Genomic DNA, 845 nt, shown 5'->3' on the forward strand with positions numbered 1-845 from the left:
TCCTGAAGGGCCGGTGTCCTGCAGAGTTTAGCTCCAACCCTAATTAAACACACCTGAAGCAGCTAATTAAGGTCTTACTAGGCATACTAGAAACTTCCCGGCAGGCAAGTTGTAGCTAAACTCTGCAGGACACCGGCCCTCCAGGACTGAGTTTGGGCACCACTGATGTAAGTACACAAGTCAGCAAAATATATAACACTGTTCTAGTGGTTTTTGGATATTTTAATAAAAAAATCTTACATATTGTGCCTTTAAGCATTGCAAATCACTAATAGCCAAATTAAGCATTTGGAAGGAGATGTCTTAACATAAGTGCTGACAGTCAGTCTGCAGTAACTGTTATTAAAGTATACTCTTGATTTGTATTCATAACTTGTTAATTTATTACATCAATTTGCATTTTCTGTCAATTCAGTGGTTGTAGGGAATCACTGTAATTAGTCCTGAAAATTGAAACCAAACAGTTTGTCTTATTTCCACAGGTGATATGACATGAGATGTGACCTTTTGTGTCCTTTTACTATCGTCTCTCTATATGTGATCATCTTCCACAATATCACTGTATTGTTTTAGTATGTCGTCTCCTGGTTTTTTCACAGACTGTTCTCTGTGCTTTTTCTTGCAGGCTTTATCCGCAGCAGACTTGAATCTGGTGCTGTACGTGTGCGAGACCATTGACTCCCAGCAAGTGTTTGGCCAGCAGCCCTGTCCACTGCATCAGGCCGTCCTTCTGTCTCTCATCCAGCAACTCTCCACCAACCTGAACACACGCACAGAACTCAAGATCAGGTTTGTTCCCTTCAAATTTGTCAGTCACTGCAGTTATATTCTATACCCCCCCCCCC

General features: G+C 41.5%; 1 protein-coding gene across 1 annotated transcript in view; it reads left to right on the forward strand.

The window, feature by feature from the left end:
• The window catches only part of LOC107726309 (enhancer of mRNA-decapping protein 4-like), a 42,197-nt gene that overhangs the window by 31,257 nt on the left and 10,095 nt on the right, over nucleotides 1-845 (forward strand). Inside the window, exon 28 of the mRNA XM_016535854.1 lies at nucleotides 626-789. Coding sequence (XP_016391340.1) covers nucleotides 626-789 — 164 coding nt within the window. The remainder of the gene's footprint in view (nucleotides 1-625; nucleotides 790-845) is intronic.

This window comes from Sinocyclocheilus rhinocerous, unplaced genomic scaffold, assembly GCF_001515625.1.
Source record: "Sinocyclocheilus rhinocerous isolate Xijiao unplaced genomic scaffold, SAMN03320098_v1.1 scaffold553, whole genome shotgun sequence".
Classification (NCBI taxonomy): Eukaryota; Metazoa; Chordata; class Actinopteri; order Cypriniformes; family Cyprinidae; genus Sinocyclocheilus; species Sinocyclocheilus rhinocerous.